The 26,676-nt window shown below is 36.7% G+C and overlaps 1 protein-coding gene across 1 annotated transcript in view; it reads right to left on the reverse strand.

Annotated features, from left to right (window-relative positions):
- The window catches only part of ZC3H6 (zinc finger CCCH-type containing 6), a 60,487-nt gene that overhangs the window by 21,677 nt on the left and 12,134 nt on the right, over positions 1-26,676 (reverse strand). Inside the window, exons 2-5 of the mRNA XM_063789421.1 lie at positions 13,824-14,004; positions 10,498-10,620; positions 3,679-3,955; positions 1,903-2,036 (exon numbers count right to left, since the gene is read on the reverse strand). Of these exons, the coding sequence (XP_063645491.1) occupies positions 1,903-2,036; positions 3,679-3,955; positions 10,498-10,620; positions 13,824-14,004 (715 nt within the window). The remainder of the gene's footprint in view (positions 1-1,902; positions 2,037-3,678; positions 3,956-10,497; positions 10,621-13,823; positions 14,005-26,676) is intronic.

Raw genomic sequence — 26,676 nt, forward strand, 5'->3', positions numbered from 1 at the left:
CTGAAAGGCCTAGGACAGAGACGGATCTATCTTGGCCACTCTGCTGTGGCCTGCATGTTCGTGCTATTCTGGATGGGCCACCTGCAGACCATTCCTGAACATGAACTGCTTCCGTGGGCTCTGGCACACTCCCAGTTGTTTCTGGAATCATAAGAAATGTCTCTCGTGATAGCCAATAAATTGACATGATTGATAATGTATTTTTATCTTTATTTTTCTGTTATATGATTATCTTTTAGGTATAGCCCAGATCTACAGACATCTAAAATGTTGTGCTTGATGGGGCCCTTAGAGTTAACTTAATACTATACCCTCATTTTGCAGATTAAGCAAATTGAGGCAAAGAGACAGGTATAACTTGCTCAAAGTCACACTTTCCTGGAAGCTAATTTTGTTTAAAGGTATAGGGTGTAAGAACTGGGTATAGGAGCAGGCTTACTTAGAAAGCATTTGTATTAGTTTGGGTTAGGGAAATCAGCATATTCTAAAGGTCTACTGGTGTCTAAGAAGATGACAGGCAGGTTTTTAGTCACCCCAAAATTCTAAAATAATAACCATAGTAATTCCAAAGCTGCTGTTCCATGGAACAGTGAGTGGCTCAGTGAATGTTAGTAGGTGTGTAGGGAAAAAAATAGTTTGTAGTTGAGTAAATGATGGGTTGAACAAAATAAGCTTCTTTTTGCCTAAGCTGCTCACAAGCTTTACTACATTAATGTCAACTGAGAATCTCCAAAAGCAGATGGCATGTGCTGGGTTTTGCAAATTTATTTGGGTCTGACCTTCTTTTTTTAGGTCACACCTGTTAACATCTCCTGAAACAGTATACTAAGGAGTGCATATTAAGAAATCTCTGCCCACTATCTTTAAACTGAGAGATCAGAAAACCAAGCATTTTCAAATTATAGTATATAGCTATCCCTCTCAGCTCTCACACAAAGTTGCAGCTTTTTTTTTTTTTTTTTTTTTTTTTTTTTTTTTGAGATGGAGTCTCGCTCTGTCACCCAGGCTGGAGTGTAGTGGAGCCATCTCGGCTCACTGCAACCTCTGCCTCCTGGGTTCAAGTGACTCTTCTGCCTCAGCCTCCCGAGTAGCTGGGACTACAGATGTGCACCACCACACATCCAACAAATTTTTGTATTTTTGTAGAGATGGGGTTTCTCCATGTTGGCCAGGCTGGTCTTGAACTCCTGACCTCAGGATCTGTCCGACTTGGCCTCCCAAAGTGCTGGGATTACGGGCGTGAGCCACTGTGCCCGGCCAAAGCTGCAGCTTTTAATGACCCACTATTGCCTCTATAATTCAATCAAATCTTACTAGAACAGTAGTAGAATACAGGAATTGGACCACAGTAATCCAGGGAGTCACTACAAGGTTAAAAGTTCATGTTCAGAGTTCAACTCAATTTGACATATATTTATTGAATATCTACAACATGTAACATACATAAGTTCACCTTTCCAACCATTTATATCCCCCTTTCTTCTCTTTCAATCTTTTCAACTCTAAAAAGGAAGTTAATTTACCACTGCCTCCCTTCTTGTCCCCCCTACATATTGAGCTATTAGCACTTCATTGCCAGTTACATCTGGGGAAGATGATTCCTAGGAAAGAAAAGCACAAAAGAAGACTAATAGAGGATATATTTTTGCTTTTAAACTTAGCAATTTTATTTTGAGGTTCTTTCAAACATAACAATTTTATTTCAAAGTCAGCAAAATCTGTAAATTAGTTTCACAACTAATTAACAACTATTTTTTGGAGGTTATTGATACTCATTTTATCTGAGCTGGTAATTTTTCATTTACTAGAGAAGTATCATTAAAATCGCAATGCTTTCTTTGCCATCAAATAAATTAAAAGATGAAAAAGCTCCTCCCCTCCTTATATATAAATTCTTAGTACCTCTTGAAAGTCATCCGATACTGAAAACACATTAGGCCCTTTATTGGTTCTTCCCCCACGTTCTTTTCGTTTGATTTTCTTCGGCAAGCCACGTCCACGACCAACATTAAAACTTTTAACTCTCTGTTCAATACCTAGAAAAGTTACAATGTACTTAAATTTAAAAGAAAAACAGCATACCTTTCAATTTATTAGTTTATAAGGAACAGCACATTTTAATAGTCTATAATATACAGTGCATTCTTTTTTTTCCTTCTAGATTCAATGAAAAAAATTAAATCTTTGTATCTTATCTCCTTGGTACCGTTTCCTAAGGGATGTTAACAACATAGGAAGGCAAGGAACAAGGATACACATGGCTAGAGAAGCAAAATCAAGTTTTATTCTTTTTAATTTTCCTTAGCATAAGATCATTAACAAGCCTTTCTGTTTTTAAGAGAATCAAATATTATATTCCTATTTAAGGAAGACATTGTAGGTATCAGTGGTTAATTAGCAGCAAATCAAATTTCCACTGGTAATTTTGAGTAGATATATACACATATATCTCCAGGAAAAATTATACTTCTTTTGTTTTTGAAAAACTTGGTATTTAAAAGTACGTAAAAAGATACCCAAATTACAAAAATTAGTTTTTCTTTTTAGAGGCAGGGTCTCACTCTGTCACCCAGACTGGAATACAGTGGTGAGAACATAGCTTGCTGTAACCTTGAAGTCCTGGGCTCAAGCAATCCTCCCTCCTCAGCTTCCTGAGTAGCTGGGACTTAAGGTGTGAGCCTTTGGCCTGGCCAATACTCAGTTCTTTAAGAGCACAAACAAGTAGGAGCTTGAAAACAAAAGCCCCAGGTGGGAAGGGATGAGCAAGACTTTTTTGCATTACCCTTATTGTCCAAGTGGGATGATCCCTGATACCACAACATCTAGACTACAGGAACAAACTTGCTCAGTACAACAGCATATGTGTAGAAAAATTATTTTCCCTTTATGTCAGCTAAAGCCTACATTCATATTTTTCAAAGAAATCCTGCTAGGAAATCGAGAAAAAATAAAGTCATAGAAATAACCAAATTTACTCATAACTGATTCCTGTATGCAAAGATAATTAAAGGGTAGTTATACAGAGTGTGGCTCCTCACTACTTCACTTCAGTCTCATATTGCTCCACTTTTCCTGAAGCAGATATATTGACTAGCCAATACTTAAGGCTGATTTGAGGCTTACATGACCCATAGTTTCTTCACTTATTGTCAAGAGCTGGCAACTTGTCCTGGTCTCTCCAGGGACCATGTAATTCAATATTGCAGATAAACAGGTGATCAGTGCAGAAATGTCTTTAGATTATGTTTTTATCTCCAATTTTAAAAGATGTTCATAGTCCATGCACACTTGCTTAGCAAAAATGACTGCTGTATTTTAAAGCCTAATAAAAGTATAGCTTCCCAGCTGGTCTAAATTTAAAGCAATACATACAGCAACAGAGATAACTGTATACTGACATGACACAGAAGCAAGGGGAAAAATATAAGAAAGTTGTATTGCATTTTTATGTATTTTTAAATCATTAGAATATCTTTCCAACTGAAATATTCATGTATCATACAGATTGAAATATTTGTAGATTCTGTTCTCAAGGTCTACAAAATAAAAGAAAATGAATTTAGATTCTACAAGAATAAGCTAATCTTGAACGGGGATAAGTTTCTAAGTTTTTACTCCATAGCTGCCTGTTTTAATAAGGTTCTCACATTCTAAGACAGACTGTAATTTCAAACTTACCTTGCTGAACTCCTTTCATTCTCTGTTTTTTCCCTGATTCTTTAGAAAATGATGACCCTAAAGCAATATTTGCGGTTTCTTTAGCTTGCCTGTATTGTTTCAGCTGATTGGCAAAATCTTCCTCTGTTTCCTGACCGTAGTTACCAAAGTTGTCATCACTGTAGTTACCGAAGTTGTCATCACTGTAGGTGCTGTACTCATCATATTCTTTACTTTTAAATTTTTTGTTATGTTGACCCTTCTTTGATGTTATGTAGCTTCCTGATATATGTCCACGCTAAGTGAAAATGGACAATCATTATCAGGATTTTTCAATTATATACAGCAATTGACAGTAGCACAGGACATCCTTTTCCCCCCAGCAAGTTTGGAGAAAGGAGAAAAGACAGTTATTAGTTCTGACTCTTGATCAGTACTTATCTATGATACTACTTAACACTAACTTCATAAGCCTAAATGTTACCCTGAGATAATTAAATGTTGTTATCTTTATGCTTTAGCCTTTGCTTTCTATGTTCTATGTCTCAGTATCTTACACACAGGAAAAAGTAAAAATACACACAATCATACATAAATTTTTCCTCCAAAAAATGAAAAGGGCTTTTTGAAAATAGGGAAAAGATAGTTAAATAGCTTGGGGTGGAGGAGTGTGGTAAAACATACTATTTCTCCTAACACTGGAAAATTCTCAAATTACATTATATTTAATAAAAAACTGTATGTGTGGAAAATTTTATAAAAAGAAAATGTCTATATCAAGGGTCTAATAGAAAAAACAGAGCTTTCCCTAATAGTGAAAAACATCTAGTGAATAAGTTGCTTATTAGAAACTGTTTATTACAACAAACATTATTAGTTTTATTGCTTCCTTACTAAAGCATGTGAAAACAAAGAATACACTTTAGTACTAGAAGTTTATTAAATGACAGTATTCAGGTCTGTCTCTATTCACTGAAATATTTTTATTAGTTCTATTGTATCCTCTGTCAATTTTTTTTAGTAAAGTGAGAAAAAATTGCACATAATTACAACTTAAGGATCTAGACAAATCCAAACCAAATAATTCATCTTTAGCTTAGTGCATTTTATTTTATTTATTTATTTCTTTTGAGACAGAGTCTCGCTCTTGTTGCCCAGGCTGGAGTGCAGTGGCATGATCTTGGCTCACTGCGACCTCTGCCTCTTGGGTTCAAACAATTCTCCTGCCTCAGCCTCCCAAGTAGCTGGGATTACAGGCGCGCACCAACATGCCTGGCTAATTTTTGTATATTTAGTAGAGATGGGGTTTCACTATGTTGGCCAGGCTGGTCTCGAACTCCTGACCTCGTGATCTGCCCACCTCAGCCTCCCAAAGTGCTGGGATTACAGGTGTGAACCACTGTGCCTGGCCAGCTTAGTGCATTTTAAATGTGATATTAAAATACTACTCTGGCCGGGCACAGTGGTTCACGCCTGTAATCCCAGCACTTTGGGAGGCTGAGGCAGGTGGATCACTTGAAGTCAGGAGTTCGAGAGGAGCCTGGCCAACATGGTGAAACACCGTCTCTACCAAAAAATACAAAAATGAGCTGAATGTGGTAGCATACACCTGTAGTCTCAGCTACTCAGGAGTCTGAGGCAGGAGAATTGCTTGAATCCAGGAGGTGAAAGGAAGTTGCAGTGAGCCAAGATCGCACCACTGCACTCCAGCCTGGGTGACACAGTGAGACCCTGTCTCAAAATAAATAAATAAATAAATAAATAAATAAAATAAAATACTACTCTGGCAAAATACCAATATGAGACTACGTATTTAATGAAATGCAATGAAGTATTAGATCTTTCTAATTATAAAATAGAGAAAAAATGCATAACTAATCAAGAAAACCAATTCACTCATCAATTTTAAATTTTAAAAACACTATCATATTTTTGATTTGTTTTAAGTAGTACTTTTTAAAGTTTATGAACTCCATTCTTAGTCTAGCACTTCAGAAGTTCAAAAGGGAATTTATGATTGTAGCCAAAACAGTGTTTCTGACATTTTTTAAAGCCACTATGAAAACTAAAGCAAAACAAAAAATAATTGCTTAGATTAAGTTGAAGATTAAATTAACTAGTTAAATGATGGTTATATTTCCTTTTATTAAAACTGTGACTATATTAATACTTGATGTATTTCAACACTTTATGATTGAAGATTACTTTGTTAATAGATGAGTATCAATTTTTCTCTGGAGATTAGATGCTTCTCATACAAGTTTTAGATTCTTAACATTAATTCAGTTCTCTGATTGGCATAGCTTTATCAAAATAATCTCTGTGTTCTTACCTTAAGTAGAATTATCCCTAAATTTTCATTTACCTCCTCCCTAGATTCCCAACTGTAAATATTCTTAATAGTCCCCTAAGAATGCACATTCCATCCCAGGGCTCCTTTTGTGGTTCAAGACTTCTAGTGTGGACTGCTGAGGTCCTTCACATTCGCATTCACACCATGTTGTATGAGTTTTCCAGGAAGCATGAAATGAATGAAGGGTTACAGAGCAGCCCTGCTTTTCTAGAGTGGTTCACATATTCCTTATGGTTCATATAGTCATCATTGGGATGAACAAAACGCACTCACGGGCAAGGGTCTAGCAGGTATTTTTCCAACCGAGAGAAGATAAAGGAAAAAGACAATAAATTCCACAAAAATAGACAGCTTTTGTAATCACTTTGCCAACTGATTATTTGGCTATACAAACTGCTAGAATGTCTGTAGGGATAGAGTTGGTTTCTGTAAAACAAAAACAAGCCCCACAGCAATCACTGGAAACAAATAAAGGAAAAGGAGGCCCTGAAAAAAGATGAGGAAAAAAGAAGCTAAATTAAGTTCTCTAATTTAACTGCTGGGGGGTTAACAGTATATTCAAATTTTGCCCTGTAATTGTAGAAGTTATATAGCAGATACTTGTTATCTAAGAAAAAGGATTTTTAGATGTAATTAGGATATCATCTTAATTCTCAGTGAGTCAACTCTAACATATATATATGGAAGAAATGGTACTGAACTTTCTCTTCTTGTAAGTAGCAGACTGGGTAATTCAGACTAATTGTCTCTCTTAAAAAAAGTAGAAAAGATAGACAAAATATTTTTCTTAAATCCGTTTGTAGACATCAGACAGCTAACAAATTAGTGAAGGATTACTAGACCAATACCCATGGAGTAGATGAAAATCCTGAGAAGTGGGCAGCATTTGGAGCTGCATTTGCTCCGAGAGTATCACCCCATCAGGAAGAACCAGGTGAGAGATCCAACAGCACTTTAGACTGTCTCTGTTGTCTATGGAAACAAAAGGTGGAGTCCAGAGTCTGGAAAAGGTGGAAGCTTAGTAACCCCCATCCTCAATTATAAGGGGATCTCAAAATGCGAATCACAGACTGCAGCCCAGCCTTCAGGAATCTGAGTGGCTCAGAGGTCTCAAATCCTGAAATTGGAATAAAGTTTGTAAGGGTCACCAGAAATCTGACAGAAGTAAGTAAAAATCCTTTCTGAAGGAAAAGAACATCATCCTAGGCCTAAAGTTATTTCTACAAAATGCTCAGCACAGAATAGAAAAAACTGAAAACTAAAATAGGCTTATGAAGAGATAGGATCACATGAAAGAGAACCAGCAAAAAATAACAGGCAATAGAAATACAGACTTCAGGCCGTGCACGGTGGCTCATGCCTATAATCCCAGCACTTTGGGAGGCAGAGGTGGGCAGATCACCTGAGGTCAGGAGTTTGAGACCAGCCTGGCCAACATGGTGAAACCCTGTCTCTACTAAAAATACAAAAATTAGCCAAGTGTGGTGGCGTACGCCTGTAGTCCCAGCTACTTGGGAGGCTGAGGCAAGAGAATCACTTGAACTCGGGAAGCAGAGGTTGCAGTGAGCCAAGATCACGCCACTGCACTACAGCCTTGGCGACAAAGTGAGACTCCGTCTCAAAAAAAAAAAAAGAAATACAGACTTCAGATATAGAAATTTGTATCTGAAGTCTGCTATTTTCAAGTAAAAGACAATATGAGCATTTCAGCAGCAAACTTGAAACTATAAAAATGACTTAGAAGATTTTAAAGAACCAAATTTCTACGTATGAAAAATACTTAATAGATAGGTTTAAAGGCAAATTACACTCTAGCCTGGGTAGCAGAGCAAGGCTCTGTTTCAAATAAATAAATAAATAAATAAATAAAGGCAAATTAGATCTCTCTGAAGGGAAGAGAAGACTAGAGAAGAAAGATTAGGTAAAGCATATGTGGTAAAATGTTAACTGGGGAATCTGGATGAAAGATATACAGGAGTTCTCTGCACCATTCTTGCAACTTTTTTGTAAGCCTGAAATTATGACAAAATGAAAAGTTATAAAAAATGAAGATAAAATAAACACATTGGCCTAATAAATAAAAGCTGAGAGAATTTGATAGCAAACCTGTGCTATAAGATATGCTAAGCAAAGGCTAAACGATGCAGTGCGTCTGGCTAAAAGAAAATGGTATCATATTAAAACTCAGATCTACAAAAAAAGTGAAGAACACTGGAAATGAAATGTAGATAAATATAAAAGACCATCCTTTTTCTTAATTTCTTTAACTGATTTTTTTGAAGCAAAAATAAAACAGTATGTCTACAGGGATATATAATAGTCAGCATAATATTAACAATACATATTTATTAACAATAAATAACTGCATAATGTTTAAAAAATGTGAGATACCTAAAACAACTGCATTATTGTTTATACATACAAATCCATCTTGCCTCCCACAGTGGCCACATAGAAGGCTATGTACTTATTACAACAATGCTGCCACTATTTTAAATATTTGGAACTTCCTCTTTGGGGTTACTTTCAGTGATAACTTATGAATCCAGAACCTGTCTCATTACTTGATATTTTCAAATGTCTTCTCACTTGAAATAATAATGCCCATCCTTAGCATCTTTTCATTCATTGTAAGAGTCTCCAAATGACTTTTGAATATTTCTAAAGAATAAATCTAACTACATATCAGTGTTGCTGAATTAAAAGTTTTGTCACTTGTGGTAAAAATATTTTTAATGAACAGTTATAAAATGTTCTGAGAAATAGCAACAACCACTGACTCTAAAATCACTGGACATATTGACCTTATAAACATTCTGATATTTACCCAACTAGATAAAATTATTAACTAGTGTATAATTCTTTTCAAATTTTAAGAGAAGATATTTTAATAAAACCTCATTTATTTAATGGTCACTTAGCAATCTCAACTATAAAGGCGGCAACAGTGAATCAGACTATAGAAATAACTCTAACAAAAATAGTATTTTGGTTTCTAAACTCACAAGAGATTAGGAACACCAAATTAGGAGAAAAAATAGTGCTCTTGTAGACCAGAACAGTGAGACTGGCAAAAACGAGAACTCAGAAACTTTGGGGCTTTTCAGATAAGTGCACACTGATCCAAATACTTCCTAGTGACTCTGAGAAGCATCATAACTTGCCTAGCACAAAATACTGTATATTTGGAGATAGGGCCTTTAAAGAGGTGACTAAATTAGAATGAGGCTGTTAAAGTGGGCTCTAATCCAGTTTGACTGATGTCCCTATAATAAGAGGAAATTTGGACACAGAGAAACACCAGGGGTTCCTGCACACAGAGGGATGACCATGTTAGGACAAAGCCGTGAGAAGGAGGCCAGTGACAAACCAAGGAGAGAAGCCTAGCACAGATCCTTCCCTTACAGCCCTCAAAAGAAACCAACCCTGCTGGCACCTTGATCTGGGCCTTCTAGACTCCAGACTGTGAGAAAATACATTTCTATTGCTTAAGCCACCCAGTCTATAAAATTTTGTTATGTTAGCTCTAGCAAACTAATACATTATGTATTCTTTATGTTCAAAGATTTCAAATTTATAGCCTATGTCTGATAAAATACCAGAAAGAATAAAATTGAAAGTTTAATTTTTCTCTTAAAAGGGCAATACTCAAAACCACAATAAGATGCCACTTCATACTCATTTTCTGTTTCCAAAAGAAAACAAAGAAAAAAAAACACACGTTGGCAAGGATGTAGAGAAATTGAAACCCTCAGGCATTATGTAAATAATGTAAATGTATTTTTATACTTACATTATTGTAATGTAAATAATATGTAAACATTGTAAATAATGTAAAATAGTGCAGCCACTGTGGAAAAGTTTCATGGTTCCTCAGACAGTTGGACATAGAATCACCATATGATCTAGCAATTCTGCTCCTAAATATATACGCCAATAAACTGAAAGAAGTCTTAAAAAGATTTTTGAATACCCATGTTCATAAGCAGCATGATTCACAATAGCAAAAGGTAGAAGCTTTTTTTCATGAACACCCACGTGTCCATCAACAGATGAATGGATAAACAAAATGTGATATATACACACAACGGAATATTATTCAGCCTTAAAAAGGAATGAAATTCTGACACATGCTACAGCTTGGGTGAACTTTTAAAATATTATGTTAAGTGAAATAAGCCAGATACAAAAGAACAAATACTGTATGATTCCACTTACATGAAATACCTAGAATAGGCAAATCCATAGAAAGAGAAAATAGAATAGTGGTTTTCAGGGGCTGGGGGCAGGGGAAAACGAGGTGTTATTGCTTAATAGGTGCTGAGTTTCTGTTTGGAATGATCAAGAATTTCTAGAAATGGATAAGTGGTGATGATTGAACAACACTGTCAATATACTTAATATCACTGAATTGTACAGTTAAAAGGGTTAAAATGGTACATTTTATGCTATCTATGTTTTATCACAAAACAAAAAAATGGCAATACCTGAGTAAATGGAATGTCATAATCCCTGTAGAAACCAGTTCTTTTTTTATGGGAACTTTCTGTATGTTCAACATCTGAATCAAGGCTGTAGTCCGAACTATCATCACTAGATGGGGAATTATGCTGAAGGGAGGGGAAAGACAAATATGTTACATTTGCAAAAGGAAGAAAATTTAACTAGTAATTAGATAAGCTTGTTTCAGCCAGAGGTACCAACCAGTAGATTATATTATTCCAGGAGACTCTGAAGTACTACTGAAAAATTCTTGCCCCAAAGGCCACCACCATTCCAACTTCGCTGAGGTTTTCTGAGAAGTCTATCTTCCTCTCTGCTCAGAGACTTTATGACATTTTCCTCATCATCCCTTTGACCTAAACAGAAATATTCTGCCCCTGTGCTCTAAAATGATCTACATTTAAGCTAAACCTAAAGAAAGTAAAATTGGCTCCTAGATCACCAAGAAAGGTCATAGAACATGAGTAGAGTATGTATTAATTTGTTTTTACCTAAAATGGCTTTGGAGTTCTTATTCTATTGCATGAGTACCCTAAAACTAAAAGATACCAAAACATTACAAATTACAAAAATAAAATAAATCTGGCCCACAAAATTGAACAAAAGTGAAATGAAAAGCATAAGTAATTGATAATGATTATTGATGTCAAGTACAATGATAATTGATATCAAGAGTAAGCTTTTTCAAGTATTAATACAATTTCAAAAAAAATGGGACCAAATCTCCTCCATCTGGTCAGAATGATTACCTTCCCGAGTTGAGCATTCTCTTTAAAGAGTTCTTACATTTCCTAGCAATGAAAACACTGGCTCTGTGTATTATTATCGTTGCAGTCCCAGCATCTAGATCTAGTACAAACTCAGTAAAAATTTGCTGAAATGATTGAACTCTGATGCTTTTACAAGGGAAGGCTCTGTTTTTCTCTAACCTATCCTGAAATGTTATTTTAGGAAAGACAAATTGCTTTCCTCCATCTTGTTCCTAAATGGTCTGGAGTTTGGTTTTTATGATTTTATTGCTTTTGTCTTTGTTGATTTGATAGGTGACATAAAGAAATATTTTTATAATTATGCTGTCAAATGCTTCAACTTTAAGTATCTAATCATTCTTGGCTAGGATTTAAAATAAATAGTGTCTATTTAAAAGCCATGTTTGCTCAGTCACCATCAGAAGTCAGCTCCAGCTCTAAGGAAAACCTTTCACCTGAAAAATACTAATAGAATTATACTCTGAAAAGATTTGGTCCTTGTGTTTCTTGGTAGGGTAGATTACAAACTCCAAAAAGTCTCAGACTTTTTGACTCTCTAGAATTAATTTTGTTAGGTAGTACTTTTCTAGAAAATTTTCCATTTCATCTTGCTTTTAATATTTATTTTCATAAAATTATATACATAAATTTCTTATGATTTTAATTTCCTTTTTGATAGTTATTTCACCGTCAGCATATATACATTTATTTTTCTTTTCCCTTTTATTATTGATAAGTTTGGTCAATGATATATATGTTGTTGATCTTTTTTAAAAAACTGTTGGTTTTCATTCTAATTCATCACTTCTGCTTATAATTTTATTAAGTACTTCCTTTTGGTTTGGTTTTGTTTTGTTATTATTCTATGCTGTTTGAGCATAGCTTATATTGTTTTCTTAATTTTTTGTCATTTTAAAATATTAGGTTAAATTTTTCATATGCTTTGTGGGCATGCTTTCTTTTCTGGAAGACTTACTCTCCATTATTCTCTTTTATCTTACAATAACAACTATGGAATGTGACCATAGTCTTATCTTGCTTCTCATGTGAAAAAAATGGATGGAATGGGCCAATAAAGCTTTCCTAGCTTCATAGCTCTAGGGTTATCTCTTCTGTTGTTAGCATGAAGTATTCAAAAATATGGCTATTTTCTGAGCTATGCCTCTTCTGCTTCCTTCCCCCATTTGTTATCTGACTATTTCTTTCCTTGGCCCTATATGCCTGTTTCTCAATGTAGATTTTACTTCCAGCAGTTACCTCCTCAGTGTGGGACTCTGTCATAAAAAGGAATTTGGTTGATTCATATTTGGGGTTCATCAGGTCCAGATCTTTTCAGCACCATCCAATTTCTGTGGTCACCTTACATTCATGCATGAACTGGTGATAGCACAGCCCCCTCCCAGTTTCTGTTGCTGTTCTCAGGCCCATGAGGTTTCCGTGCTGGGCACTGACCATTTGAGGTGAATATCTGTTGGCAACTTGGTTTCTGGAAGTCCCTTTATTTTCCCTCTGCTTCATTTGTACTGATGCTGTTGTTACACTGGTCTTGTTGCTGTCTATCGTTCGGCTCCAGTCATTTGTATTTTTTAGGTTTATTAGAGATAACTTGTTTCTTCCTTTTTTTGTAGATGTTGTCAATGGGTTTTGGTTGTGTTATCCTAATTGATGTGATTTTAATGGAGGAAATTCAGGGAGTTTCAAAACCTGCTCCTACATTGCTGCCAACTTGTCCATGATTTCTCAGTCAGCATAGGTTCCCCTTCTTCCCTACCCCAAATCCACATAATTCTCTATCCAGTACCCTGTTGTTTTTTTCATAGCTTTCCCATTGCAATGTAATCTCTTTAAGAGCCAACTATTTCACTCACTACTATAACCCTCAGCATACAGCATAAAGGTTTCCATAGTAAGCACTCGATCATATACCTAAATGAATAATAAATAGATGGACAATGCCAATGCTGCTAATCTGTATCTGTAGAGAATGAAACTCTCTTTCCTTAATCTTCCAATATCCATGTATACAAGCTTCCATCAATTAAAATATTATTTATTTCAATCTGCATTAAAATTTAACTTGAAGCCCGGTGTGGTGGCTCACACCTGTAAATCTAGCAATTTGGGAGGCCACGGTTGGCAGATCACTTGAGCCCAGCAGTTTGAGCCCAGCCTGGGCAACATGGCAAAACCCTGTCTCTACTAAAAATAAAACATTAGCCAGGTGTGGTGGTGTGCACCTGTAGTTCCAGCTACTCAGGAGGCTGAGTGGGGCATCACCTAAGCCTGGGAGGTCAAGGCTGCAGTGAGCCAAAATTGCGCCACTGCACTCAAGCCTGGACAATAGACCCTATCTCAAAAAAAAAAAAAAAAAGATTTAACTTAATTACTTTTTAAATCTTTAAGATAATTCATATAATCTTTGCTTAGAAAGTTTAATCACATAAATGAAAATATCTAATCCACATGTTTTATAATAAAATAATGACTTCTACTTTCTAATTTTCAGTATTTTATATTTCATAAACATTTATCAAAAGAATAAAAAGTAGATTCTAACTAACCTTATGTTTCTCACGTTTTCTCCTTTTGGATTTTTTCTTCTCTCTCTCTTTCTTATGTTTTTTTCTTGATTTTCTGTAGGCTTTCTCACTTTTCTGCTTTTCATTCTCTTTTGCTTCTTTCTCTTGTATTTCTTCAAATCCTGCATCGTCTATTTCACCATCTTCTAATTCGCCATCTTCTCTATAGAAGGAAAATTTTAATTTTCAAATATCATTCTAAAACAAATCTTACAAAAAGATTTTCAAAAGAAAAAAAGCATACGCCAAGGAAAAAGGTTATGTTATATTCATTTAGACAAGCACTTGAAAAATTTTTCTATAAAGGCCCAGATAGTAAATATTTTACATTTGCAGGCCATATATGGTTTCTGTTGCGAATTCGTCTTCATTTAACATTCCTTTAAAAATGTAAGAACCATTATCAGCAGCCGAAGTTTGCAAACCTCTTAGATTAAAATCACTGATTCTCACAAAATGAATGCATGAATAAATACAGTGCTATCCCAAAGTACTGCAATAGTTACCATCTACTAAATTTTCTTCAAAAAAAGGAATTAAACTAAAATGCTCTATGAAACACTCGACTTACAGGAAGGTATTTTTAACTTAGTGGCTCATAGACAGCTGTAGTTTTAAAATAAAAGCAATCTAAGAACCAAGAATGGGCTGCCCTTGGGGAAAGAGGATCTAGGATCCAGTTGGTGCAGCTTATGGCTTGTCCCTATGCATACAGTTCTTAAATTTTTTTTTTTTTTTTTTTTTTTGAGATGGAGTCTCACTCTGACGCCCAGGCTGGAGTGCAGTGGCACCATCTCGGCTCACTGCAAGCTCCGCTTCCTGGGTTCATGCCATTCTACTGCCTCAGCCTCCCAAGTAGCTGGGACTACAGGCGCCCGCCACCATGCCCGGCTAATTTTTTGTATTTTTAGTAGAGGCGGGGTTTCACCGTCTTAGCCAGGATGGTCTCAATCTCCTGACCTCGTGATCTGCCTGCCTCGGCCTCCCAAAGTGCTGGGATTACAGGTGTGAGCCACCCACCACACCCGGCCAAATTATTCTTTATTTTTATTTTTATTTCTAAAAAATAATTCTTTCAATAGATAATACAGGCATGTGGCTTAAAGGGAAACCTCAAAAGGCACATAAGGATCTGTCTCATTTTAAGTTAAAAAATACTGTATCAGTATCAAATAATTAAACATTTCTTCATTTGAATCATAACTTTTTTCTTTATTGTATTGTTCCCTTTCCTGTGCTTACGTATTTTCAGAAATTTTAGTTGGTGTGCATACGACAATTTGTATTTTGTACTTAAATATTTTACATTTCATGGCTGTATATTCATTTGATCAAGTTCTTTTATATCATAAATAATTCACATAGAGCTGGGCATTTGATTGCTTGCCGATAACTCGGCAATAAGCATTTTTAACCATGAAGTAATTCTTTGGTTGAATTTTATTCTTGATATGGGGCTTACTTAAGAGTGAGATTTCTGGTCTACAGAAATTACCATGCTCATGAATTTTGACGTGTATCGCCATGATGCTTTGCACAAGGGCTGCACCAATTTAGATCATCTTTAGCAGTGAATCAGCAGATTAGTTTTACTACAACTTTACTAATGTTGGTGGTGGAATTTCAGTTGGTTTTTTTTGCCAGCTTAATAGGTCTAAAATTTTACTTTCTTTGATGACTAGTGAAGTTGAATTTTCCCTGCCTGTTATATTGCTTGCATACTTTGCCTGTTTGTGTCACTGTCCTTCTTTTGGATTGGGGTCATACTATTTTTTTAAACTTATCTGTGTAAAACATTTTATTCAAAACTAGTACTGTTGGTCATATTTAATACAAATGTTTTTCATAATCTGAAAAAAATAAAAAAAATTTTAAAAAGCAATATATCTATCTATATGTATATATATATATTTTTGAGACAGGGTCTAACTCTGTCACCCAGACTGCAGTGCAGTGGCACGATCTCAGCTCACTGCAACCTCCACCTCCCAGGTTCAAGCGATTCTCTTGCCTCAGCCTCCGAGTAGCTGGGATTACAGGCACACGCCATCACATCCGACTAATTTTTGTATTTTTACGGAGATGGGGGTTTCACCACGTTGGCCAGACTGGTCTCAAACTCCTGACCTCAAGTGATCTGCCTGCCTTGGCCTCCCAAAATACCGGGATTACAGGTGCAAGCCACCGTGCCCAGCCAGTCAATATTAATTCTTACCAACAAACACTAAGTAAACAAACAAACAAAAAACCAAATTTTCATACACAGATAGTAACAAAACTCAAGCCACAAAACAATTCCTCAACTTGAATCTGTAAAAAAGATTCATAGTAAAACTATAAATCTAATTTCTTTCCAAATACTAGTATCTTTGCTATTATGGAGGCTGAATCCTAGAAACAAACTGACTTTTATATTGATTATGACATTTTATAGATAGAAACCAAAATATTCATTAATAGTATTTTAAAATGCAAATAAACCAACCGATACACATGGAAAGATGAATACATAAAACAATTTTAACATTTAATCATACTTCCAAAACACTATAGTTTGAAAAAGTGCAAACTACTACAAATAGTACATGCAGAAAGGTAACTATCTATGTATAAATGGCAGCAAATGAAAAACAACTAAACTACGGTGTGGGCATTTTAAAGGTAATTTAGAATTACCAGGTATGTGTAATTTCTTAAATACAAAACTGATCATGTCATTCTCCTGCCATAAATCTTCAATGATATGATATGATATATCTCAAATCTGCTTCAAAATAATCCACTACGGATAGTGGACGTGGTCTTAATAAGATTGGCCATGAGTTGGTAACTGCTGAAACTGGGATGTGTACACGAGGATTCATTCTATTCTTTTTGAGGTGTTCTATAATAAAAAGATAATCTTCAATGGTTCCCTCTGCTCACCCAGCTACTTTCAATTTCTCAAGTCTACAAGCCTTAAAAAGTGCCTAAAATCTCTCAATGCCCAGCTCACGTCACCAGCCTCACCACACCTCTTTCACCTGGCTAATTCCAATTCAGTATTTCGGATGCAGTTTAGATGTCATTTCCTACAAGATGTCTCCCATTACTACCCAGATTTAGGTGAGATGCTTCATTCTAAGTACTCCTCTGCTAGTTCTCATTTCTCTTATCATTGCACTCTGTACATTATGTCAAATGACTTGTTTGTTCATTGGTGAAAGCAGGGTGTATGACTGTCTTTTACAGAGGTATCTCTAGCACCTAGCATGGCACCTTGCTATTTACTGAATCCCTGAATGTATAATACCCATAACTCTTGCATCATAGAAGAGGCATATGATACGACCCTAAAGTGGCTGTAAAGTCACTGGAATTTTCCCCAGCTTCTACTATAAAATCAGAGAGGTAATATTCACTTAGACTTGAAAATTGCTTATGAGGCAGTCTTGGCATTCTGGCTATTTCAATTAAAATGTTTTGAACTTTTATAAACTACAAAACCTTACAATCCGAGAAAATGAGTGCACATATTCACCAAAAGACAAGTATAAGAATGTTTTTGACAGCTGTAGTCATAATAGTAAAAAATTATAAATAACAAATCTCTATCAACAGGCAAATAGATATATAAATTATGCTTTATTTATATCATAGAATACTACAAAGAAAAAATTAACAACTGCTACAAAAAAACAATATAGAGGAATCTTATAGACATAATGAGGAGTGAAAGAAGCCAGACACAAGACAGTACTGTATGATTTCATGTATATGCACTTTGAAAACAGACAAACCAATATATAACAGAAGTCAGAATAGTGATTACCTCTTGCACGAGTGCAAGTGACAAAAAAGGGGTATTAAGGAAACTTCTGAGGTACTGAAATATTCTGTATATTAATCTGTGTGGTGATTACTATATATACATTACACACATTTGTAAAAACCCATCAAGTTATACATTTAAGTATTGTGTACTTTGCTATCTACATTTATACCACAATAAAATTTAAAACACAAATGACAAAAAAAATCTATAAGTGTTTATCCTTTCTTTTACTGCGCCTCTCCTTCAACGTGAGCTCCTTAAAGCATAAAAAAAATTACATCTGGAAATCACTGCTTCATATTTAGCATTTTAACTAGAGCTATTTAAAAACAAAGTAAACATGCTAAAAATGCCCATAAACTCATGTCCTACTTTACATACATTATTTAAGTGTGAAATATGGGTCATTTATATTTGTTACGAGATATAAAACACTGCAAGCTTTTAAAATTTTTTTTATTTTCCCTTAGCCTACTTATCATTTCAGCATTCATATAATAGCAGATTTAAACTTGTATATTTTTGTATGGCTACAAAAAATGCGAGAGAAAGAGGAAATAGAGAACAATAATTCACACTATGAACTGCTTCCAAACCCTTTGAAATGTCAGCTTTGGACGCATGTGGAAAGCATGTGTGGTATAATGGAAAGAGAAGGAGACTTCATGGGAGGAAAGCTGGATTCTAATTCCAGCTCTATCACCAAAATAAAATAAAGCTTTCTTAATTGAACACCTAGTAATGTATCAGATACTAACCTAGTGATCTTGGGAAATACCTAGAAGAGGTAACAGAAATAATTAAGAGTTCTTATCATTCTCTAGATTTTGAACTAGCTTAATACTATTATATAAGAGCTGTTTTGTTTACTAAACACAAGACTTTTAAAAATGTAATACATCAAATAGATAAGTTCCTTAGTCAATTAATTATATATGTGACGTTTTATTCATATAAACACAATAGACTGATTATGTCCTTTTTAAAAAAGGAGCATATTCATGTTCTTGTACCAATGACTGGTAAATAACTGTCCAGTTAATAAACAATAATTTTAAAAGATTTTATATCTTAGGCAAATCTATACAGATACAAAGTAGATTAGGAGTTGCCAGGTAGATTAGAGGGAAAAATAGGGAGTGAATGCTAGTGGGTAAAGGGTTACTTTGTGGAGTGGTGAAAATGTTCTAAAATTAAATAGTGGTAATGACTGTACTACTCTGAATATACTAAAAACCAGTGATCTGTACACTTTAAAAGTGAAATGTATCTCAATAAAGCTGTTATTTTAAAAAATAGTTTAAAATATTTTTTCTCTAGATCTAAGTATCTAGATTGAGACAACTGGGGAAAATCATAATACACTATGGTATAAAAATTCAAGACTCTGAAAATGGTCAGTACCCTCGTCACCCATGATGTTCTTATTCTAAGGTAATTATTCATTAAATCTTTACAAACTGATATGCCTTAATAGAGGATTCTACTTTTTTCCACTCTGATATTGATGGCTATTAAAATAAATTAACCTCAACTATTCAGTCTTACCTCCACAGTAGTTTCTGCTTTTTCTTTATGCTTGCCTAAAGGCTCCTGTTACAAGCTACAGATCAGAAACTGAGTCTTCTGGAAGAAACACAAAAGCCTCTGTAAAAGACTATACAAGTACTCCTGATAGATGATAGTACAATGACATTACTCATGAATGCAAACTTCTTGGGATAATATGATCACCACAAAAAAAGACAATCTTCAGAATGTGCCAAGTGACTGTGTCAGAATCTCTAGGATTTCTTTGTAGTCCAGGAGCAAACAACTTAATAGAAGCAGAATGCTTATCCTAAGACCAACAGAACAAAATTTCCTAGATGTTTGAAATGATTACTTATAACATTTTTCTTTTCATGCTTTTGTACTAATTCACACGGTCGTTTCTTCCTTACTATAGATGCTAAGGTAGGATAACTGCTCTGTACTGGTGCCCTGGAAAACTTGCATGCCTCCACATAGGCCACTTACGTAAGCCCAACGATAGGCTGACCTAAGCCTTGGCAGAATGCTCTGTGTTCCTTCAGAATATGGAAAGATAGGCAGTATTGTGAGGTGCTGCTACAAGGCTATTTCTTACCAACCTCCATATTTTGTGGGAGCCTGCTGGGAGGCAGTTTCTCATCCACCTTCCCTGGTTCCATGAGGTCTGAGATTCACCACCTTGCCCACTCCTTAGGATGTAGCTGTAGGCTAAAAAACTACTTAGCTACAGGATGGAAACTGTTCCTCCGCCAGAGTGCCCACCGCTCATGTTACCTATCATGTGGCCCCGTTTAGTTTCAGTGTTACCCTGCAGATGAGGGACATGAGGAGCTGACACTATGCTGATCATGCATTTGTCTAAGTAATTAATAAACTGTCTGAATATGTCAGCTTGCTTGATAGATAACTTGATTTGAGTCTAGGCTTTGCCCATGCCTATTCTGATCTTTTCCCTCAACCTAAATAGCACATGTATAGTTCTCTTGATTAATCCTTAAACTAACTCCCTATCTTACCCCCACCAAACTAGTATTTCTCCTCAAGGAAAATACTGTCTGCTCACACTGGGGCCATGGAAGATCCACCAGACATGAGTTTTCGTGATTTTCGGTTTATCTCAAAACTTGGCCTTCGGCATTTACATCTTGGATGGCTTTTTGTATCTCCATTTTCTCTTTACAGTTTCATAAACAGTTCCTCTTGAAAAATTATCAGTGGTAAAATCTGATGAGTATCAATAGTCTTCAAAGTGCTTTTTATCTTCATCCTTTATCCAATACATTCTTACACCCTCTGAAATTGTTTAGTTTGCAGAAACTTAGCTTACCCCTTTTTGACTATTTACAGCCATGGCAATTTTTACTTGGTTTGTTTTACTGCTCAAGCCAGTCTTAGAATTTCTCAAAGCCTCAACCCAAATATAAAATCCTTCAGGAATGAGACTTAGTACAAATATATGGGCAATATTATAAATTTTAATTAGCCTAATGGCCTCCATAGTCCTATGACAACCTTTGCAATTTTTGCTGAACTCTATGCAAGGTATCTCTACCCAAGAGATAACTGAGAATTCCTTTCTTACTTACTTTTGTTACAAGTAATTCCTCTTTTGTTTTTAAAACTACACGTGGCTCTCCTAATTTTTACCTCCTGAATCAACAACATATTTACTTACATTTGCCTCATTAGAACCTAACTTGCATATATGCATAATAACTCCAGGTATACTGGAGTTATTATATAGCTCCAATGTAATAATTAGATGATTTAAGAGACTTCTCACGTCTTCCAGGAGATCATGCTCACCTGGGAGTGTCTGAGAGGACACTGATCTCCCTGGATGGGGGTTACAAAACTTGAAAAAGCTATCAAAACTTGGTTAATAACGCTGACTGAAAAGATAAAGCCATAAAGCCCTAGAAGTATAACCAACTAATCTAAAATAATTAATCCAAGTGGTTACAGGTAACAGCATAGCTTTAGATTGCTTAATGGTACACCAAGAAAAAAATATCACATATTGCTAACATTCCCTGATGAATGTGGAGGGAAGGTTGACTAACCTATAGTCAAACTGAAAGAAAAGACAATTTGGCTAATCAAAAGTGGACTCAGAAGGACCCTTGAGATCTGACCTCCTGGTCAAAATAAGGAAATCTTTGGTCATCAATCTGAAGTGACTTCCAGTGTCTCCTTATCATCGTTCTAGTTATTCTTGTCTCACAGTCTTCTAATGCCTGGTCTCCAGAGCTGTATATGCCACTGCATAGCTGTTATTTCACTGATGGCACAAAAAATTATTTTGCAATGGAACAAAAAATAAAGGGATTCTGATATTCCGTCAGGCCAAATGCCAAGCCCTTCAGTTAGAATTCCTACAAAGGTAATAAGCCATATAGCAGTGAATACGTAATCATCTGCTCTACTTCTACAGGACTAAGGGATGGTGAAAATAGGGGAGGGGATTGTTAAAACTCTGCCAGGTTCCCAGTCTGTGCACTCAGAAGTGTTGACCCTATGTCCCTGAGCTTAACATTCATATCCCATCTCAGACCTCTTTGTTAAGCAATGTCTGTGCTTTTGTGACAAAAGCAGAAAAAATAAAATAAAATAAAATGGAGAATTTCGAGTCCCCAAATGAACCAATTAGAACTTAATGCCTAGAACTGGCCAAACACAGTGGCTCACGCCTGTAATCGCAGCACTTCGGAGGCCAAGGCGGGCAGATCGCTTCAGGTCAGGAGTTCGAGACCAGCCTGGTCAACATGGTGAACCCCTATCTCTACTAAAAATACAAAAATTAGCCAGGCGCGGTGGCAGGTGCCTGTAGTCCCAACTACTTGGGAGGTGAGGCAGGAGAATCTCTTGAACCTGGGAGGCGGAGGTTGCAGTGAGCTAAGATCGAGCCACTGCAGTCTGGCCTGGGCGACAGAATGAGACTCTGTCTCAAAAAAAGGAACTTAGTGCCTAGCATCCTTCCCAACATGTAATAAGCTTTATTTTCTTCTTCATCTATCTCTCCCACTTTCTGTGCGGAGAGAAACACTGAACTCATTACTTAACCAGCAAGCAGACTGATTTACATTTATTTATTTAAGCTCTGGTGGTGTTTGTATTATTCCTTAAAGGTATTTATAAAATATTTTATTGAGGCCTGGCGCGGTGGCTCATGCCTGTAATCACAGCACTTTGGGAGGCCGAGGCGGACGGATTACCTGAGGTCAGGAGTTCGAGACCAGCCTGGCCAACATGGTGAAACCCCGTCTCTACTAAAACTACAAAAATTGGCCAGGCATAGTGGGACATGCCTATAATCCCAGCTACTCAGGAGGCTGAGGCAGGAGAATTGCTTGAGCCCAGGAGACAGACATTGCAGTGAACTGAGATCGTGCCACTGCACTCCAGCCTGGCCGACAGAGTGAGACTCTGTTCCAAAAAAAAAAGTATTTTATTGAACAAACTATAAAATATGTAAATAATCACATAATCACAGTTAAAATTCTAGAGATTAAGATGAAACTAAAACTGAGATTAGCTTACACAGGGTATGCCAGAAACCCCTAGCTAATTTTTAGATGTCAGTCACAAATCTGGCTTTGAGCTTCAGGAAACAAAAGTTAGGCCTAAGACAACAGTGCTTCCGAGACAAAAACAGACCAGTTGCTCAAGAAAAGCACACTTTTTTTTCTGGGAGTAAGATCAGAGAGAAATTTCTCCTCTGGGTCCTCATAATGACGATATTACCTGATATAATGGATAGTACTTGATATGGCAGACACTGTCCTCAAGAGTGTCCATACAATCAATGCAACATTTTATTGCTTACAGCATATGCCAATTTGAGCCAAGGGCACACTACCAAAGTTCAATTAAGAAAAAACAATTATGTAAAGGAACAAAGTACTACTGTGCAAGTACACAATTGTCTGACATTCTGACTTAATCCAGAGATGAAATCCAAAATATATGGAGCCATAATTCTTAAAAACTATATGTATGTAAGAATTTTATGTCCTTCCAGCTAAAAAAAAAAAAAAAGGCCATTCATTCATTTAACACGTATTTATTCACCATGTTCTCAGGGGGGATACAATGGCAAACGAAAACAAGAAAAAGACATGGTTTCTTCTCTCATGAAGTTTTTAATCTTGGGGCAGCACAGACACCAATCAAAGAATCACACAAACAAACATAAAATAACCACACAAGTATACGAAGTAGGTAAATGGTGCTGTGAGCACACACAACAGGGGAAAGTCATCCGTCAGGGAAGTGTGGAAGGCTTTCCCTGAGGAAGTCGTGAATAAACTGAGATGAGGAGTCTGCCTGAGAGACAGGGGATGGGGAAGGGGCCTCTGCAAACAAAGGAACAGGATGGGCACAACTTCTGTGCAGAACACAGTGCGACACTATAGGAGCTGAGACAAGCCAGTGCCGCTGGGTCATAAATGTGAATCTCTTCAATTCCTCAGGAGTGATATGAATGCTTGTCAGGAAATGGTGGTCACCAGGGCAGACCAGTTGGGTAACAGTACGGGATTTGGAGTTATAAGACACTATAGGTTTTTTTTTTTTTAATTGAATAGCATTTTTTTAAGGGCTCAAAGAACATTAGTCCAAACTTTTTATTGTACAGGTTTTTCAAAAGCTGGGCACGGTGGTTCATGCCTATAATCCCAGCACTTTGGAAGGCCAAGGAGGGTGAACTGGTCAAGCCCAGGAGTGTGAGACCAGCCTGGGCAACACGGTAAAACCCCGTCTCTATAAAAAAATACAAAAATGAACCAGGTGTTAGGTGCGTGGCTGTGGCTCCAGCCACTCTGGAGGCTGGGGTGGTAGAATCACCTGAGCCTGGGAGGTCGAGGCTAGAGTAAGCTGTCATTGGGCCATTGTATTTCAGCCTGGGTGACAGAGACCCTGTCTCAAAAACAAAACAAAACAAAACAAACAAAAAACGGTAAAAATATTTAACCATATGAAGCCAGAAAATCATATAAAGCTAGAAAATGGGTCACCCTATTTCATTTCAGGGTCCCAGATAAGTTGATGAAGAGTGGTTCAGGGCCGGCGCGGTGGCTCACGCCTGTAATCCCAGCACTTTGGGAGGCCGAGGCAGGCGGATCACAAGGTCAGGAGATCGAGACCAGCCTGGTTAACACGGTGAAACCCCGTCTCTACTAAAAAATACAATAAATCAGCTGGGCGTGGTTGCGGGCGCCTGTAATCCCAGCTACTTGGGAAGCTGAGGCAGGAGAATGGCATGAAACCGGGAGGCAGAGCTTGTAGTGAGCCGAGATCGCGCCACTGCACTCCAGCCTGGGCGACAAGAGCAAGAGACTCCATCTCAAAAAAAAAGAAAAAGAAAAAGAAAAATAAAGTGTTCAGGGCCTGGCACGGGTGGCTCATGCCTGTAACCCTAGCACTTTGGGAGGCTGAGGTGGGCAGATCACTTGAGTTCGAGACCAGCCTGGCCAACATGGTGAAACCCCGTCTCTACTAAAACTACAAAAATTAGCCAGAAATCGCTTGAATCTGGGAGGTAGAGGTTGCAGCGAGCCGATATTGTGCCACTGCACTCCAGCCTGGGCAACAGGGCGGGATTCTGTCTCAAAAAAAAAAAGAAAAAAAAGAGTGGTTCAGTTCAGCTCATCAAAGTCAGTAGGGTGGTGGTGGCGGGGGGGTGGGCGGTGAGAAGAGGAACGCTCAAAGAATGAAAACTATTTTATTAATAAGGTTTGCAGTTCAAAAAAGGGCTGAGCACCAATATCCAGAAGAGAGAGTGGAATATAGTGAGGTAGGTGATTGCCCTAACAGCAATTTCTACCTAAAGTTAGAGAAGATCCAAACCAAAACAAAAACCAAATGAAATCTCTTATTTCATGAAGACCCACGGTTCTGGCAAAGTGAGGTCACCTGAACCTGGAAATTAAAATAGGAGTGTTAAATGAGAATAACCAGCAACAAAAGATTTCTTAAAAGGACTACTTAAGGCTTTAAACTTAAATGGCATGTTAAAACTAATTACTTAACATCATAGCAAGGTAGAAGAACACGAAGCTCTAGAATCAGAAAGATCTGTGTTCAAATTCTGCTTCCCAATGTACTACCTATATGAACATGAACAAATTATGCCATCCCTCTAACATTCAGTTTCCTTCTCTACAAAATGGGATGAATTAATCACCCTTACCACTGCAGAGTTGTTTAAGGATTGAGATAAAGTTAATTACCTAGCACTGTACCACCTAGTAGATAGCCCTCAACGAAAGCTTCCTTTCCCTTCGTGACTTAACTGAACTATACATATCTGAATAGAATTACTATGCTGGACTACAAGTACTTCCACAGAAATGAACTGGGAAAGGTTACAAATCCAAGGAGAAGGGATTCTAAGAGGAAATTTCTCTATTTTCCTTCAGAGAATACCAATGAAAAATTATCTGGAATAGGTTTAAAAAAAAAAATGAAAGGAAGCTGGAATAGACCAAGTTTGGAGTCTGTTCCTGAAGGTATTTGTACTTTATTCCATCTCTATGCAACACTCAGCAGCAGTCTGCATGAACACCTCTCATACTCTCAAAGTCTCCCCAAGGCAACAATAAAACATAAAATGGAGTATGACATCTAGTGATCACAGGGATTATGGTGACAACAGATGTTAATGATGATTCAAAGTAACCAACTAAAGGATAAATCAGCAACTGTATAGTAAAACAGAAAGGCATGCCATGTATTTTATTTACAAAGAGTTCCTTCAAAATGTTTCCAACGGCCGGGGGGCGGCGGCTCACGCCTGTAATCCCAGTACTTTGGGAGGCCAAGGCAGGCGGATCACGAGGTCAGGAGATCTAGAGCATCCTGGCTAACACAGTGAAACCCTGTCTCTACTAAAAATACAAAAAAATTAGCCGGGCGTGGTGGCATGCGCCTGTAGTCCCAGCTATGTGGGAGGCTGAGGCAGGACAATAGCGTGAACCCGGGAGGTGGAGCTTGCAGTGAGCTGAGATCGAGCCACTGCACCTCCAGCCTGGGCGACAGAACAAGACTCCATCTCAAAAAAAAAATTTTTTTTCCAACAAATTTGTTTTTGGTAAGAAAATATCTGATAATTATTAATTATCTGCCCCCATCCAATGCAAGATGGAAGAAGTAGTGCTGAACATTAATCTAGAAAATTAAGAATTTTTAAATATATCCATAAGCTTGTATGTTTGACATCATGAAGAAAACCACACTATTCCTAAAATATATTATACTTTATGTCATAAGCAGAGACAGACTATTGCATGAATAAATCAAACTGAATTAGCTTGCCATAGCTTTTTTTGAGACATTTTAAAAGTTATTATTTTTATATTTCATTTACTCTCTTGGGTATCTAAGCTAGAATTGATTTACTTTCATTACCTTTCAAATTATCCTCTTGATTTAGGCTTTCAGTGCAGACTGGGGAACTAGAAATTCCACAGAAACAAATCTCAGAAAACA

The sequence above is a fragment of the Pan troglodytes genome, chromosome 12 (assembly GCF_028858775.2).
Source record: "Pan troglodytes isolate AG18354 chromosome 12, NHGRI_mPanTro3-v2.0_pri, whole genome shotgun sequence".
Classification (NCBI taxonomy): domain Eukaryota; kingdom Metazoa; phylum Chordata; class Mammalia; order Primates; family Hominidae; genus Pan; species Pan troglodytes.